Genomic DNA, 14,903 nt, shown 5'->3' with positions numbered 1-14,903 from the left:
AACAGACGAGGAGGAACAGAGGGTGAGCATCTGATCCAAAATCTCCAACCAGCTTGTTCTTAAAACCCCGCTAGGCTTCTTCCAGTACTGAATTTCAGAGAGATCAGACTGGACTCTTTATTCACATAAGTACACCTCACGGTGCTGGGGCAGCTGAGCTCCGATGCAGAATGAATAAACAGGAACTGTTAATCAACTTCATCATCCACAAAAACATACCTGGGGCGCCTACAGCACACAAGACATACTGAGAGATAAAAAATAAAGATGACAGCCACAATTTATTGAGATTTTACTCAAGTTTGCAACTCACAGTTGTAAGCACTTTACAGTATTTTTCCTATCATTTAATCTTCACAATCAGTTGCCAGGTAGGCACACTTATCCCCACTCCACCCTTGACGACTGAGACCCAAGGATGGGAGGCACCTCCCCTAAAGTGGCAGTCCTTGGATTTGTGGCTCTGGAATCCAAGCCCTCCACTCCCGCTTCACAACACAGCACCATACTTATCATTAACCCAGAGCCTTTATCATTAACCCAGCCCACGCGTTCTTTTATGGAATCTCATCTTCACAGCAACCCTGTAAGGTCTAGGCAAGACAGAGATCACAGAACTTTCTAAAAGAAGAAACCGAGGCTTGAATGCAAAGAAACGTATCTTGTGGGCATACCTGAATGGTCCATCTGCCCAGTGAGACCACCAGAAACTCTACAGAGAGGGAAAGGCAGGAAAGAACTCATCAAGGGCCCTTTAAGGAGAAACTGCTGTTTTCTCAACACACACACATTTTTATTCTCTATTATTATACTTACCAGGGCTTTGTGGTTGGATGATAAACATGGGCTTCTACTGATCACATTCACAGCCCACACTTCCTCTGTGGCAGGTGGAAGAAGGCAGTGATCACTTTTATGAATAAATCTCATTAAGCAAAGCAGGCCACAGCATCAGCCAAAGAGAAATGCTTAAAACAGCCATTTCTGAGAGCTGGTCTATGCTCATGCTTTCTCTTCTCTGGCCCAGAGAAAATGAACAGTCAGATTCATCTCTTACATGGTAAGTCAGCCACATAATTACATTTCATGTTCACTAGAGTCATTTATAGGGTGAACTGACATTCAGAGAGGTTAACCTAGCCAAGGTCACACTGCTAAGAAGAAGCAGATCTAGGATGAGAATCCAGGTCTCCTGCAACCCCATCCAAATGATTATCAAGTCTGGGGCACCTTATCTGTGTGGGGCTATAGAACCTTTCTACATGTAGATAAAGGCATAACAGACAGAAAGGCCAAGGGCAAGAATGGAACAGAAAATGCGGGAACTTTCCAGACATTTGACTTTGAAAGGGCCAGTTAAAAAAAAGAAAAATCCAAGCTACCCATTATACAGATGCATAAACTGAGGACCAGCCAAAAATTACATAGCTAAAAGTGGCAGCTCAAGACCAGAACCCCAGTCTGTGCCAACTCTACCCATCACTAAACTGAGTACAGAGAGTGTTTTGCAAAAGTTACTATCGAGATGACAAGCACTCGATCCACAAGAATTTTTTTTTCCTTAGCAGGTCTAGGTCATACACAAAAAGTATAAGTCTTTGTCCTTGAGGGGTTTATGGTCTGTGCACAGGAAAACAGAATCAATAACATAAAATGGCAGTAAAGGCAGCAGCTACATCAAGAGCTCAAAGGAGGGAATTCCCGGGTGGCCCAGAGTGGTTGAATCTGGAACTTTCACTGCAGAGGCCTGGGTTTAGTCCCTGGGCAGGGAACCATCCAGCATGCCATGTGACACAGCCAAAACGCAAAATAATAATAGTAATTTTTTAAAAAGAGAGAGAGAATTTAAGGGAGGCAGAGTCAGGAATTCCCCGGAGGCCCAGTGGTTAGAACCCAGTGCTTTCACAGCCAAGGGCCTGGTTTCAAGCCCTGGTCAGGGAACTAAGATATGCAAGCCCTGTGGTGTGGCCAAAAAAACCTAGGTGAGATGATTTGGATTAATAGATTAAAGAGGTAATTTTAAAAAATAAAAAAATAGAAGTGGCAGAGATGTTGGAAGACTTCCTGAAGGAGGGGTAACGATAGCTAGGCTTTAAAGCATGCAAGAAGGAGGGGCAATACGGAGGAGGGGACGAAGGTACAGACTCCCATGTATAAAATAAATAAGCTACAAAGATATACAACACAGGGAATACAGCCAATATTTTATAATAACTATAAATGGAGCATAACCTTTAAAAATGAGGAATCACTACATTGTACACCTGAAACTTACCTAGTATATCTTACATCAACTATACCTCAATTTTAAAACATCTTTTTTTTAAAAAAGCATGCATAGGAATCCAACAGATGCAAAAGAATAGCTATGTCAGTTCAGGAAACAGTTTCAACCTATTAAGGATTTCTATGGGCGATGAAGCTAAAATTGCAGATGATGGCCAGGTCTTCGGCACTGGGGAGCCTTTAAACGCCAGGCGAGGGTCTTTAGATTTGGGCCCAGGGAACAATGGGTCTTCACATTTTTTCAGCAGCAGAGCGCCTGGCAGCCTCTGAGCTCTTCATGGAATTCCACAAGGGGCAGCTTCTGCTTCACTGCAGGACAGCGTTAGTGTTAGGGAACAGGACCGCCGCTCTCCGTCTGCGGTATGAGACATACCCACAGGCATGTGCGCCTTGGAACAGAGTAAGTCCTCTGATAGACAGGATCAGTCTCTTCCAAATCTTCTTAGTAGTAGTTACATGCTGTTCCTTCCTTCCTTCTGTCTCCTGAAGGCCTGCATGCTAGCAGCAAGCCCAAGTGACGTCACTTTTCAGAAAATGTAGGGCAAGAGCAACTTAAAAGTGGAGAACACTCTGGGAATTTACTTCTTTGCTTCAGATTGGAAGGGGGCATCTTATAATTTAAGGGGCTCAAGGCAATGCCACTCAGAACAGAGTCCTCCCTGAGTGTCCATCTGACACAAAGCGGGTGAGGACCGGAGCATCGCCTGAGACCAAGCTTTGGGCCCACTTTCAGCCCCATCTGGTCATCTTCACATTTTCGGGGATCACCAGACAATGAAAGGGATGGGCGAGGGGCCTCTTCCACTCACGCCAATGGTTCTAAGCAGCACAGAAAGTAGCTCAGAGTGGGACCATCAGCTTCTGCAAAGGCCAGAGGTCAGCGTGGGCTGTCGACAAGCCATTTTGGTGCAGGGTCCTGAAGGGAACACCGGATCCCCAGTGCTGACGTGACTGACAGCCTCAGGGCACCCCAGACGCTGCTCCCCTCACCGAGGCCTCGCCATCAGCCACTCTGGAGCTCCGAGGCCTCCCTGAACTCTCACCTTCAGTCCTGGGGGAAGAGGAGTACCTCCGTTCCGAGGTCACCTGGTCAGGAATGGGCAGCACCCCGTGCCCAGGATGTAGGCTTCTATGAGCTGGCAGGGGCATGGAATCCTCGGAGAGTCCGTGTGCCGTGTCCCCAGGTCCTGGGGAAGCTGAGAGGTCACGAGGAGCCGGATGTAGTAGCCGCCAAACACTGCCAGAAGCTGCTGGGCCATCTCCTGGAAGAGGCGGGGAAGCAGAGTGAGGGCCACAGAGAGGTCTCTAGAGAGTGAGGAGAAAGCCACGTGGTGCTTGGCTTTGACGCTGGTCCAGCCGTGATACTCACTAAGAAGGACCCGGCCAGGCCCTCAGCCGGGGCTCTTGCAGATGCCTGAACGGGTCCGCAACTCCCACTCTCAAGCTCTGTGGGGCTACTGCAGTCTCCATTTCCTCATCTTCAAGGTGGGTAACCTAACTGCTAATAGGTGATAATATGCACAAAAAAGCTTCCCTAGCGGCTCAGATGGTAAAGCATCTGCCTGCAACGTAGGAGACCTGGGTTCAATCCCCGGATGGGGAAGATCCCCTGGAGGAGGAAATGGCAACCCACTCCAGTCCTCTTGCCTAGAAAATCCCATGGATGGAGGAACCTGGCAGGTTACAGTCCATGGGGTTGCAAAGAGTCGGACACGACTGAGCAGCTTCACTTTCACTTTCATGCACAAAAAAGCTAGGGAGCACTAGAGAAATTACCATTAGCTTCTACCAGCCAACCGCACACACACACACAGAGACAGTCTCTTTTTCTCTTCTTCCAGTTTCAAGTGATTTTGTAAAGTACACGAGGTCAAGGTAATGCACCTGAAGAGACTCACCAGTAAACGGAAGCAGGGCTGGGAGAATACCCCTGTGACGGCAGATTCTTCAATTTACACACAGTCGTACCTGCTGTATCACTTCAGACTAGTACTCCTATGTTAAAAGTGCTTATCAAGGCTGCTAGATCACGCCTCTCTCTTCTATGCTCTGTGAGCCCCCTTGGGAAAATAAAGGATGCTCTGTTCCAGGGACGGTGGGGTTTAGGGCCTGACTCAGTTGGATATTTAGGGGCTAAAAAAGCTGAGCCTAAAAGTACAAGGACACCGTCGCCGTCCCACTGAGAACCTGCCTTCACTTCCTGCCCCCATGCATGTGAGAGGAACAGGTTTCTCTCCAACAAACTACAATGCATCAGTTCACCCTGTTCACATATTTGCTTTTGTTTGCCGGTTTGCTGGCTGAGGCCAAAGACCTCTTCAAGCAGAGGTGTGTGTACACAGGATCTGACACAAGACAAACACGGTACCATTCCATTTAAAAGAGGCACATACGGCAATAAGTTCAGGAAGCCCAGGCGGCTCAGTGGTAAAGAGTCCATCTGCTGATGCAGGAGACCCAGGTTCAGTCCCTGAGTCAGGAAGAGCCCTTGGAGAAAGAAATGACAATGCACTCCAGTATTCTTGCCTAGAAAATGCCATAGACAGAGGAGCCTGGTGGGCTACAGTCCATGGGGTTGCAAAGAGTCGGACAAGATTGAGTGACTGAGCACATGTGTGTGCGTGTGCGTGTGTGTGTTAGTCGCTCAGTCATGTCCGACCCTACGGACTATAGCCCACCAGGCTTCACTGCCCGTGGAATTCTCCAGGCGAGAATACTAGGGTAGGTCGCCATGTCCTTCTCCAGGGGATCTTCCCGACCCAGGGATTGAACCCAGGTCTCCTGCATTACAGGCAGATTTTTTACCACTGAGCATGCACACAGAGCAATAAATTCATAGAGACAGAAAGTAGAGTGGTGGTTCCCAGGGGCTGGGGAAGGTAAGAGAGTTTGTATTTAACAGGTATGTGGTTTCAATGATGAACAATGAAGATAAAAAGGTTTTGCAGGAGGATGTAGTGATAGTTACACAACAATGTGAATGTACTTAAATGCCCTTGACTCACACACTAAAAAAGAGTTATGGTGGGAAATTTAATATTAGGTATATTTTATTGCAGTGGAAAAAAATTTAAGTAAAAAGAAAAAAGAATTGGAAAAATTGTGTTTACTGCATGTTCTTATTAACACATTTGGTCTCCAAAGTTCCATCCACCTGTCTGGCAACTGGGATTCCAGGGAAGATGCTCTAGCTCCTTACATGCAACACAGCTTAGGTGGTAGGACCCAATAAAACTTTGGAGCAGGAGGAAATGGAATTCAGCAGAGATGCACATAAGATTTCAATATCCAACTGCAATTTAAGAAGATAGATTCATGACAGACTGCCTGATAAACAGATTTTAAAAAGACCCAAATACTTATCAACATGTTCATGTTTAGGCAGGCTTACCATCTACTAACACCCAACTACACATCCCATGGAACTACCCAAAAAAAATACCAAGATATTTTTTAAATGGGGGGGGGGGACCTAATAAGTATTTTATATCTAAAATTTTATATTTATTTTCCGCTTTCAGAGATCTTTCACCTGCAGTGTCTGAAGGTAATGCAGTAAGGTGTGGGTTACACCCAGGCTGTTTATGTTGGTACAGTTAGGCATCAAGAATAGGCTTTTGAATTAAAAGGGCCAAGTGGGAATATCCGCTCAGCTACCCTGGGACAGACCGGGAACAAGTCACTTCACCTTGCTGAGCCATTTCCTCAGCAGCAAAAGACAAAAAATCGAAACATCTTTCTGTTTGTGCTAGAGTGAGGATTTATTAAAGGAACTTATGGAAAGAAAGCCCAGTGTGCAGTACTCAATAAATGCCATCAATATCACTATCATTATCATTATTTAAAAAACAGAATCTAGCTGTTAGAGCAATGTTTCCTTAGAGTTATCCTTTGTGCTAGAAAAATGCTGAAAACATCAAATAGCCTACCACTTACTAATTCAGATTGAGCTTTGCATCCATTTACTTTAAAACTGATTAACATAAGCAAAGAAACTCAACAAGAAAATTTGCCTCCTGAAATCATAGGCTGGTTTCCACCTTGGATTCTGCCATATTCTCCCTTGTTATGTGACCTTGGGTAAGTCAGCTGACCCCCTGGAAGTCTATTTCACCCAACACGAAAAAAGGGAAAATAACCCATATTTCAGAGGAAATGCTAAAGAATTTTATGCATGAAAAAAATCTATAAAAATGTAAGAGGTCATTATAACTATTTATCTGCCTTTCACACACACTGGGTTCCTCCTGAAATATGACAGTCTGGACCAGGCTGAGACTTGGGCATTGATTGTATTTTCCCTCACTACGTTGTAAGGGCAGCTACTTTAAAAACATGTGCACACGCTCGATATTCATGACAGGAAATTGTATTAGTATTGGTTTGAATGAATTTGAAAAAAATCATTTAAAAGACCCATCATAGTTAATAGGCTATTTCACATAAACCCAGACATGCATGCACAAGAAAGAATGTGACCTTATATTTTCAGCTCTTTGAAGAGGTTAATATATTTATCATTTTCTCTCATATTGGTCCTATTTGCAGGCTCCCCACTCCCCATCCATGCAAAAGGGAAAGTCTGGACTGGGCTGGACTTTTCATCTCCAAATCTATTGGCAAAAAAACAAAGGCAAGTGTTTGCCTGTATCACACCCTGCTGGAGATAACCCTCGCTGCAAGTCATCCAAACCGTCTGTCCTCCTGGTGAGAAGGGGGTTCCACAAGCTGCAAACCACATTACCAGACTTCTGGTCTACCAGTTCTTAGCCATGCCAAACAAACAGCCTAGCTAGCAGGACCCAATAGAACTCTGGAGCAGGAGGAAATGGAATTCAACAGAGAAGCATATAAGATTTCAATATCCAACTGCAATTTAAGGAGATAGATAAATTGATGATAGATTGGTTGATAAACAGATTTTAAAATGACCCAAATATTTATCAACATCCTCATGTTGAGGTATGCTTACCATCCATTGACACACAACTACACATCCCATGGAACTATACAAAAAAATACCAAGATGCTTTTTAAATGGGGGAGGGGGGTACCCGGTAAGTATTTTATATTTAAAAATTTATATTTATATTCCTCTAAACTATCTTTTAAACTGCTGTGGTGAGGAAAAAAAATATTAAAAAACTAGTAGGCTAGAAGAGGTGTATGGTCCCCACCAACTCGGTAAAGGCACGTCCCCAGGAATCTACAGCAGAACTTGAGAGCCATGCACGAACTCTATGCAAACACCCGGTGAAGGAGGGAGGCCCTGACTGGCCCAGGTGCCTATTACCTCCGGCTCGGCCTCAGGAACAAGCTGGCGAAGTTCAGTCTGCATGAGCGGCTTCTCCGCGGAACCCGGACGGTCGGGCAGGAGCGGAGCTTCCTCTAGCAGGTTCTCTGGCTCCTCATCGGCTGTGGGGCTCACCCCAGTCTCCATGACAACACACAGCTGGCTCAGTCTGCTTCTCAGCAAGGACTGCAAAGGAAGCAGAGAAGGGCTGGGTGGTATCCTCAGTTGGGTGGACGTAGGAGGCCGGGTGGCTAGCCAAGCATCAGACCCACAGAGGATAGATGGACCATCTACAGATTCAGATGCCGACCTCAGGAGACCCTGGAGCTGAGCCATATTGGAGAGATCAGATAATTCCTGCAAAAATACCATCAGAAGCACAGGGCTCAAAGATGGGAGGACTGGGCTCCGAATCCGGCATTTCCAGCTGGGGGGGCCTTGTCAGAGCCTCCGTTTCTGCTTCTGTGTAGGTGAAGCAAAATCTCCCCATTCTTCCTCAAAACACTGAAGATTCTGAACAAGGGATAGTCACCTAACTATACGGTATTTTCCTCTGCCAGAATATTTATCGTTGTTGTTGTGATAAATGAAATCTATTGTTATTTATTACTATAATTATAATTAAATGTTCACTATAAGAAATGTGGCAAATGCAACTAGTTAGAAAGGAAGAGAAAAACGGCCATCATTCCCTAGGCAAAAACAGCCATGAAAAAAAAAAAAAACAGCCATGATTCCACAGAGGTATTCTTCCTTCCAAGTAACTTGCTCCTTAGACATTTTTCCAACACCAAGATAATGCAATCTGTACAATTTAGCCTCCTGGTTTATTTTCTTCTTTTGTTTTTCACTCAAGGTATCTTACCTCTTGGCTCATCTTCATCTCTTGAATGTGATCGGACAAAAACTGCACACAGGTCTCCAGGTCGAAATAGACAAACCAGAGCTGGGGACAGAAGCAGTCGTGATCACAGAGGACAAAGCCCGCCCGACCTCGAACTCTCCATCCCCAAGCCAGACCTCACCGCCTGCCTCCTCCCCACAGGCCCGCCCTTCTGGGTATGAGCAGATTCACCCTGGTCTCAGACGGGAGCCATTCTGCTGTCTCTCAGAGTTCCCCTACATGGCCGATCCCCTTTGGATGACTGGCAGACAAATGGTTTTGTATGAAAAATTTGGAAAATGTCAAACACTGTCCTGAACGGCTGAAGTCCCATCTCTCTCAAGTCACTGAACATCCCGGATAAACTGTGGACCATCCTGGACATCACATATCCACCTGGGATGAACACATGTATGTACCCCCTCTATCCACAGTGGTTGGCATGCCCTTCAGTCTGGAACCCAAAAATCAAACGAGTGAAACCCTTTAGAGCTATCACCTCTACTGTCCGTGGCCAGGTCAGAGGTAATCGACTTGGGGGCTCTGGGGCTAGGAGAGGTTAAGAAGTCTGCCTGCCCCTCGCCATCACCTCCCCTTCCACCTCCACCTCCAGAGTCCTCAAGAGGCCGGGTTAAACTCAGCCAGGTGGGAATCCTCCGTGTTCACACATTACTACCCAAGTTCTGCAAGAAACCAGTGGCGCCTGCCTCATACCCCTGTCCACAGACCCACTCCTCTAGATCGCGGGCCTCCCTCTTCCCAGTGAGACCCAAGGTCACACCTCTCCCACTACCTCATCCCCAAGGGAATACTTTTTAAATAGATTTTTTACTTTTTATCATGAAATTTTCCAAACACATATACACAGAAGGAGAGCACAAGAAGTCATTAACTCCCAGTTACGTGTCATCTTGGTTCAGTGATTATCTCTTTATGCTACTCTTGTTTCATCTGTACCCCCACCCATTCCTCATCCTGGACCCCTCCATGCCCCACATCCCCCCAAAAAAATCCAAGATATTATATCACCCCATCTCAACATGCTACTTTGCAACTGAAAGAACCCAGTTTTTTAAAAGATGTATCCACTCCTTAGTCAATCCAGCCAGCCAGCCATACATTCAACTAACACTTGCCAAGTCGCTCCTCTGTACCAAATGATAAAAGAGGATTTAGAGATAAATGAGGCTGAAAGGACCCCCAGATTCAAGAAGCTCCTGATCTACACTATCACGCTTGACCTACCAGTAGTCTAGTGATCAAGTTCACCCTTGGTGTCAAGCAAGATCCCTTTGCATCCTACACCATCTCGGGCATGCTCCGTAAACTCAGGATCTGCCTGTGTCTGTTCTCTGCCGCAGCCTCAGTACCTAGAATAGTGCCTGGCACAATGTGGGCTCTCAGTAAATATTTTGGGGATGTATAGGTCACGTGCCCAATGGGCCTCCTACCAAAGACCGCCTGTACCCCCACCCCGGGCTCCCACTGGGTGAGATGTAGGCGTGACGCTGACTGAGGAGATGCACCAATCCCACTGGCAGAGCCCAGGCAGGATCAGGAGCCCTCAGCCTCATCCAGCCCAGCTGTGTCCCAGACCCGCTGCATGACCTCCTTCCGGTCACCTCAGATCTCGCATTTCCCTGGAGCCAGGGAAACAAGCAAGCTAGGGGGACATGGCCTTCAGGGTCTGACCTGTCTCTCCAGGGACCTCATCTGAGCACTGAGGGCTTGAAGCAGGGGAGGACCTATCTCTCGGGCGAATAAATGTTGAATGCAGAATGTGGCTTGGCTTCCTTCAAGCTGTCCTTCCAGCCCTGCCTCGTGGAGGTTCCAGGCTGCTGCTGACGGCCCCGAGAGGCGTCTCCAGAAGGGAACACAGGAGCAGGGAGGAAGGAAGGGCTGCAGACCCGGGCAGCCACTGCACAGGCCGGGGGAGCCCGGCCTCAAAGCTCCCACAGGAGGGGTCGCTCGGTGACGCGGTACCTGAATCACACTCTGGCAACCTTCCACCGTGTCCGTCACCCCCAGCAGCACCCGGTGTCTCAGGAGGGCTCCATTGGCAGCTGTCAGCCTGAGGTCTGTGTTGGTGTTGGCCTAGAAGACAAATGCCAGCCTCGCGGCCCAAACTTCATGTCGTCGGGGCACTCCTGGGCCCGGGTAATAACCACACACTGTCCCAGCCCGAGACAGCACAGGACAATCTTGGCCTTTAAGACACAGCCAATGTCTCCCCTATACAAGTCTGTGGGGTTGTTGGGACAATAAATTCAGCAATGTCAGCAAGCCTGGGGTGAAGCCCAACTCCGATACTTCTGGGCAGTGTGGTCCTGGCCAACTGTGTCCCTTCTCTGAGTCTCACTTTCTTCAGGTCTGAATAAGGATAAAAAGTGTCCCCAGCCCTGAGGAAGGTGGTGAGATTGAATTGAGACTGTGTGTGAAGTACTTCACCCAGTGCCCAGGACACCGTCATGTGCCACAGATATCTGCAGGAGGAGGGGATGGGAAAGGCTCCCGCCTCTCCCAAACAGGCGGAAACCAAGGCAGTGTGTACAAATGCTGAAGCTCTCAAGGACATTGTGTGATGCAGGTTGAACACAAACAGTAAGAGTGACAACGGTCAGGGAGGAGGATCTGCACCGCCCTGAGGGACAAGGGATTTGAGACGAAAGAAGTCCTTGAACTGAGGCTCAAAGGAAGACATAAGGAAGGCTGTGTGACCACAGACCAGTTACTTAACCTCTCTGAACTTCGGTTTCCCCACTAGTGAAGAGTTAATTCTTTATGCAATACCAAGTAGGATTATGGGCTCTCCTTGTGGCTCAGATGGTAAAGAATCTGCCTGCAACGTGGGAGACCCAGGTTCAATCCCTGGGTTGGGAAGATCCCCTGGAGAAGGGGATGGCAACTCATTCCAGTATTCTTGCCTGGAGAATTCCATGGGCAGAAGAGCCTGGCGGGCTACAGTCCATTGTCTCACAAAGAGTTGGACATAACTGATCAACTAATGCACACACACACACAAGCAGGATTACAAGCACGCTGCATGTATTACATCATTTAGTTCTCCCCGCAATCCTATGAGGAGCTACAATTATTATCCCATTTTACAGATGAGAAAACTAAAGCCCCTAGAGGTTAAGCAATAAGTCACCCCAGGTTGTAGGGTTAGCAAATGATAGGGGGATCCTGCCTTCTTATCAGGTTTTTGGGCATAGATATCAGGGCCCCAAATACAGAACACATAATTAGTGCTCATTAAATGATGGCCATATTAGAAAGTACAGGATCCTGGAGGATCAAAAAACAGTATGACAGAAGGGCCATTCTATACCTGGGGCCTCCATGCTGCACCTACGAGTAAAACAGTTTTGTTCATCTCTCTGCCCTATGCCCAGCACATCCCCTAGCACTTGCTGAGCCTTCATAAACACCAGCTGAATAGGGAAGAAACGGAGGAAGGAGGCAGAAACCCACAGCAGGCCTCCCCTGAACCGCCTCCCTGAAGCACCTGCCAGGTGCCAGATATTTTTCTTGCTCCTGATAAAGCAGAACACTTAGCATTTTCCCCCTCCCCAAGAGAAGGTTCTTGTTGCAAAAGCAGCCAGTTCAATTTATTTTTTATAGGCCAAACACAAGACCATGAAAGCATTAACGGAGCCCAAGGGCAGCATTATTTTGTCAGCCTCATCTCGAAGCTCAACAAAGATCCTTTCAGAATGATTGAGCCATAAAGTTCCTATTCGTCCCTGTGAGCACAGGAGCTAAATGGAATTCATACCCCAGACCCTGACCACCCTTCCTCACAGCCCGCCCTCTCCTCCTGAGTCAGGCAAGAGCAGAGTGTTTACTAAAGGTCTCAAAGTGCTGGGGAGCTTCCTAAAGTAGCCAGGAGAACAGTGGAGGGGCTTCGTTGGTGATCCAGGGGTTCAGAACCCACCTGCCAATGCAGGGGACATGGGTTTGAGCTCTGCTCCGGGATGATCCCACATGCTGCGAGGCAACTAAACCCAGGCACCACATCTACTGAGCCCAGACTTAGAGCCCATGCTCTGCATCGAGAAGCCACACAATGAGAATCTGTGCACCGCAACTAGAGAGCAGCCCCTGCTTGCTGCAACTGGAGAAAGCCACGTGGAGCAACGAAGACCCAGCACAGCCAAAAATAAACAAATAAATATTTTTTTTAAAAAAAAGAAGAAGAAAGACAGACAGTGGAGGTGTGGTAGGCAGAATAATGACCTCCCAAGGCTGCTTAATCCCTACCGCACAGAGTCTGTGAATTTATGCTATGTGACATGGAGGAATTAAGGTGGGAGATGGAATTAATGATGCTAAAGAGTTAGCCTTAAAATAGGAAGACTGGCCCAGATTACCTAGACAGCCCAAAGACCCAGCAATCAAACCTGAGTCTCCTGCGTTGCAGGCAAATTCTTTACCATCTGAGCCACCAAGGAAGCCCTAAAGTCATCACAAGGGGCCTTAAAAGTGGAAGAGGGAGGGAGAAGACTCATAGTCAAGAATGTGAAAAGGACTCAATCCACCACTGCTGGCTCTGAAGATGGAGGAAGGGGCCACGAGCCAAGAAATGCAGAAGGCCTCCAGAGCTAGAAAAGACAAGGAAACAGATTCCCCACTAGAGGTTCTAGAGAAGAGACAGCCCTGCCCTGTCAAAACTTTTAAACTACAGAACTGCAAAACAAAACATTGTTCTAAGCCACTACATTTTTGGTTATCTGTTACAGCCACAGAACACCAGTGCACTTGGGTATTGGTCCAGAATGTGGCTTGAAATCTGAGCTCCTGGCTTTGAATTCCAGCTCTGCCATTTATTAGCAGCATGACTGTGGACTACTCCTTGGGCCTTTTGGAACCTCAAGTACCTCATCTGTAACATGAACATAAAAGACTCTACCCAGAGATTTACTGGGGGATTCAACGAGTTAATGTATGTAAAGCATTTAATAGACATCTACCACAAATGAAGTGCTCAACAGTAACAAAAGACTGATGTTGAAGAAGCAGAAGACAGTTAGCAAACCATACATTAAGCCAGTGGGTATCAATCTCCTTTGTGAATGAAGTCGGGAATCAGAGGGTTCAAGCTTGGAACCCCCAACTCTGCCAGTCAGACTGGGATTGGCACAAGTTACCTAAACTCCCTGATCACCCACTCTCAGCCTCAAAGGTCGCTACTGGGATTAAATGAGATGCAACTGGCAACTGAGCCAGTTGGAGTCTGCGCCAGGCTGGAGTTCCCCCACACACAGGGGAGGTGTATGACAGGGCTCAGTCGCCTCAGAGGGCCGTCCTTGCCACCCCCAGACTCTCTCAAAACACAGCCCGCTTTCACAACACAACACACAGGGATCAGAGGGAAACACAGAAGGACCTGATCACACGTGTGACTGGTCTGCCTTGAGTCGCTGGGCACACGGACCATGGCAAAGTTTCACAGGTGGGGAAATTCTCTGAAGCAGGTGGAAGAAAAGTCTGACTTGGGGTTCTCCTGCCGGTACAGCCTCTCTGGAGGGGGCATGGCTGGGGTCCGCGGAGGGCTCACCTTCCTCTGGTGTCTCTCAAAGATGAGCACGAGAGTCAGGGTGAGGCTCATGGCAGCCAGGGTCACGAGCAGCACTCCCACCCAGTGGTCCCCCAGGGCGAACATCTGGCTGGTGGAGTAGATGTTGGCCCACACCACCACGTAGAACACCTGTGGGAAGCCAGAGGAAGGGCATGGTCAGGGACGCCTGTCCTTGGATGACGCAGCTCCACTCCCAGGGGCACCCTCTGGCCACTTCAGACACCCTCCTCGGATTTAGAGAGCTCACAGTGCCAGGCAGAGACCAATGGGGCTGTGGGGGCCTGTGAGAATGAGCCCTTGTTCCTTGTTCATAAGTAGAGGGAGAGGCAAGGGGTTAGAACAGGTATTCCAAATTCCTGCTAACTCTGACTTTAAATAAAACAGAAAAGGACAGGGCTTGGGAGTGAGATGAATCTGAGTCAGAAGCCCATGTTGATCCTTTAAATGCTAGGCGGACTTAACATGTTATAGCACCTCTCTGAGCCTCAGTTCCTTATCCATAAAATGGGGATAATAATACCTCCCTCCTGTGGCTGTTATAAAGGTCAATAAAAGAACCAACTCCCAGAGAGCAGAAAGGTCTTGGATATCAAGACCAGATACTAAGACTGGGGCCTCGGGGGTGGGTCTGCAGATTCCCAGTGCCCCGGCCTCTGCCCTTAGTAAACCTGCCTTCTACCGCTTACATGAGGAGCTGGGAACAACTCTCCCCCATAAACCTCCTCCTACACCAAACCCAGGGCCACGGGTACTGCTCTCTCCCAGGCAGCCCGGCCACCAGCCCCTAAACCCGTCACCAGCACCCCCAGCGGCAGGGCATGGCACTGAATTCAGCAGAGTCTGAAGGGACCCCGCCCTCC

General features: G+C 47.8%; 1 protein-coding gene across 4 annotated transcripts in view; it reads right to left on the bottom strand.

Annotated features, from left to right (window-relative positions):
- Positions 1–262: 262 nt before the first annotated feature.
- Positions 263–14,903, bottom strand: part of TMEM268 (transmembrane protein 268) — a 26,684-nt gene continuing 12,043 nt past the window's right edge. For 2 of the 4 annotated variants that reach the window (XM_043453060.1, XM_043453063.1), the window contains exons 5-9: positions 14,023–14,172; positions 10,446–10,556; positions 8,445–8,525; positions 7,580–7,765; positions 263–3,548 (exon numbers count right to left, since the gene is read on the bottom strand). In XM_043453060.1, the coding sequence (XP_043308995.1) occupies positions 3,369–3,548; positions 7,580–7,765; positions 8,445–8,525; positions 10,446–10,556; positions 14,023–14,172 (708 nt within the window). In that variant the 3' untranslated portion in view covers positions 263–3,368. Of the gene's footprint in view, positions 3,549–5,153; positions 5,579–7,579; positions 7,766–8,444; positions 8,526–10,445; positions 10,557–14,022; positions 14,173–14,903 lie in introns of those variants that run through there. The other 2 variants (XM_043453062.1, XM_043453064.1) reach the window with 2 other exon arrangements.

This window comes from Cervus canadensis, chromosome 30 (genome assembly GCF_019320065.1).
Source record: "Cervus canadensis isolate Bull #8, Minnesota chromosome 30, ASM1932006v1, whole genome shotgun sequence".
NCBI classification, from domain to species: Eukaryota; Metazoa; Chordata; class Mammalia; order Artiodactyla; family Cervidae; genus Cervus; species Cervus canadensis.
This window is presented reverse-complemented; position numbering and strand designations above follow the sequence as displayed.